Source organism: Lygodium microphyllum, chromosome 13 (genome assembly GCF_053477565.2).
Source record: "Lygodium microphyllum isolate KBCC chromosome 13, Lygodium_microphyllum_v1.1.10, whole genome shotgun sequence".
NCBI classification, from domain to species: domain Eukaryota; kingdom Viridiplantae; phylum Streptophyta; class Polypodiopsida; order Schizaeales; family Lygodiaceae; genus Lygodium; species Lygodium microphyllum.
The window spans coordinates 76,941,120-76,942,579 of NC_141147.1; the positions used below are offsets into that span (position 1 = coordinate 76,941,120).

General features: G+C 38.6%; 1 protein-coding gene across 1 annotated transcript; it reads right to left on the reverse strand.

Annotated features, from left to right (window-relative positions):
• Window positions 1-398: 398 nt before the first annotated feature.
• Window positions 399-831, reverse strand: LOC148026800 (dolichyl-diphosphooligosaccharide--protein glycosyltransferase subunit 4A). The gene has a single exon (XM_087691326.1). The coding sequence runs from the start codon at window positions 829-831 to the stop codon at window positions 724-726; it is 108 nt and encodes a 35-aa protein (XP_087547452.1). The 3' UTR covers window positions 399-723.
• Between the last annotated feature and the right edge of the window lie 629 nt (window positions 832-1,460).

A 1,460-nucleotide genomic window follows, 5' to 3' on the forward strand; every position in this document is an offset into this window, starting at 1 on the left:
TCGAATTCCTCCCATTTTCTCAATAAGAAAATTCAAATCGCCCTTACCCACGATCATGGTGGCCTTTGCCTTTCAGCAAGCCAAAAAGATACAAAATTTAGGATGTCAACTTGAATGCAGTAAACCCTAGTAGCAAGAGGACACCTCACTCCTACACTAGGGGGTGAAAGGAGAATGTATCTGTGGGTCAATCTCTTAGTTGTCTTATGCCTTGAACAGCTATGCCACCATTTTTGGAGACCTTTGAAAACAGTTTCCATGGCAGATGCAAGCACAAAGTTATTCCTGACTACCCCCACAGGCGAAAAAGGCTCCTAGCCATATGACCTGCAACTCCATGGCAGACTTGCAACAAGAAACTATCATCCAAGTGCATACACTAAACTTCAAGCTCTCTGTGACTTGAAATTCCAAAGCAAATTTGTTAAAGCAACCAGTACACCATTTAGTTCTAAATGTCATTGCATCAAGCAAACTCATGTAATGTCAAGCACCACACACCAGACCCCCATTGACAGATAATGTACTGTGGGTTCTGAAATGATCATACTACTTATGTAGTCTTACTTTATACTACTCAAAAAGTCAAGGTGTCCTGGCTTGGCACCAATCTAAACTCAATACTAATCAGTCCAGCCAGATAATGTGTATCAAGTGCAATTCATTCCCACTCTCATTCACCGTGTAGATAGCATTGCTGGTTCCAACTTAACTGGCCTTGCTTTAATCATACTTGGGGTCTGCCACTACATAATGGTAAGCAACCACCAGAACAAATATAAAGATTCCCAAGAAATTTGCAAAGAACCCAAGATCCTGATCATCAATCATCTGCAAAATGATGAGAAAAGTTATATTACTTTACCTCATAAAAGCAACCATACAAGACTTATTATGAATCTTTGACCAAACTGGAATAACCAAACTTTTCAGCTATTTCACCAAATATGAAAAAAATCATGTCAACCTTTTAACAGCAGCAAATAATGTTCAATAACCCTTTGAAGTACACAGCTAAAAGTGATTCAACAGAGTTCATATAAATGAAATTTGGAAAAACAGTTGTCCCCACAACCTAAGATCTGAGGTTAAGTGGTTAGGCAGCAAAACCCTGGCATGACAACAAACACAATATTCAAAACGTAGGACTTCTTAGAAATTATTTTATCATCTCATGTGTCCACATTAGGACAACTGAGCAACCACTATTTTGGTCACATCAATTCCTCCCTCACTTGAATGTATCTTCGACGAGCATGCAACTATCCCATGTAAATGGAATTTTGTCAAGAGTCGTAAAAACAACCCTGTACAAATCTTTCATCTTAAAGGACACGTAATGCTACAAACTGATCACTAGTTCAAGCAAGTTGTTTGTGGAATCACTTCATCCCTTGAAAGTGTCCAAGAGGCCATAGCGGAAAAATAACTCAAAATTCGAATCAAGCATTTCAAATAAC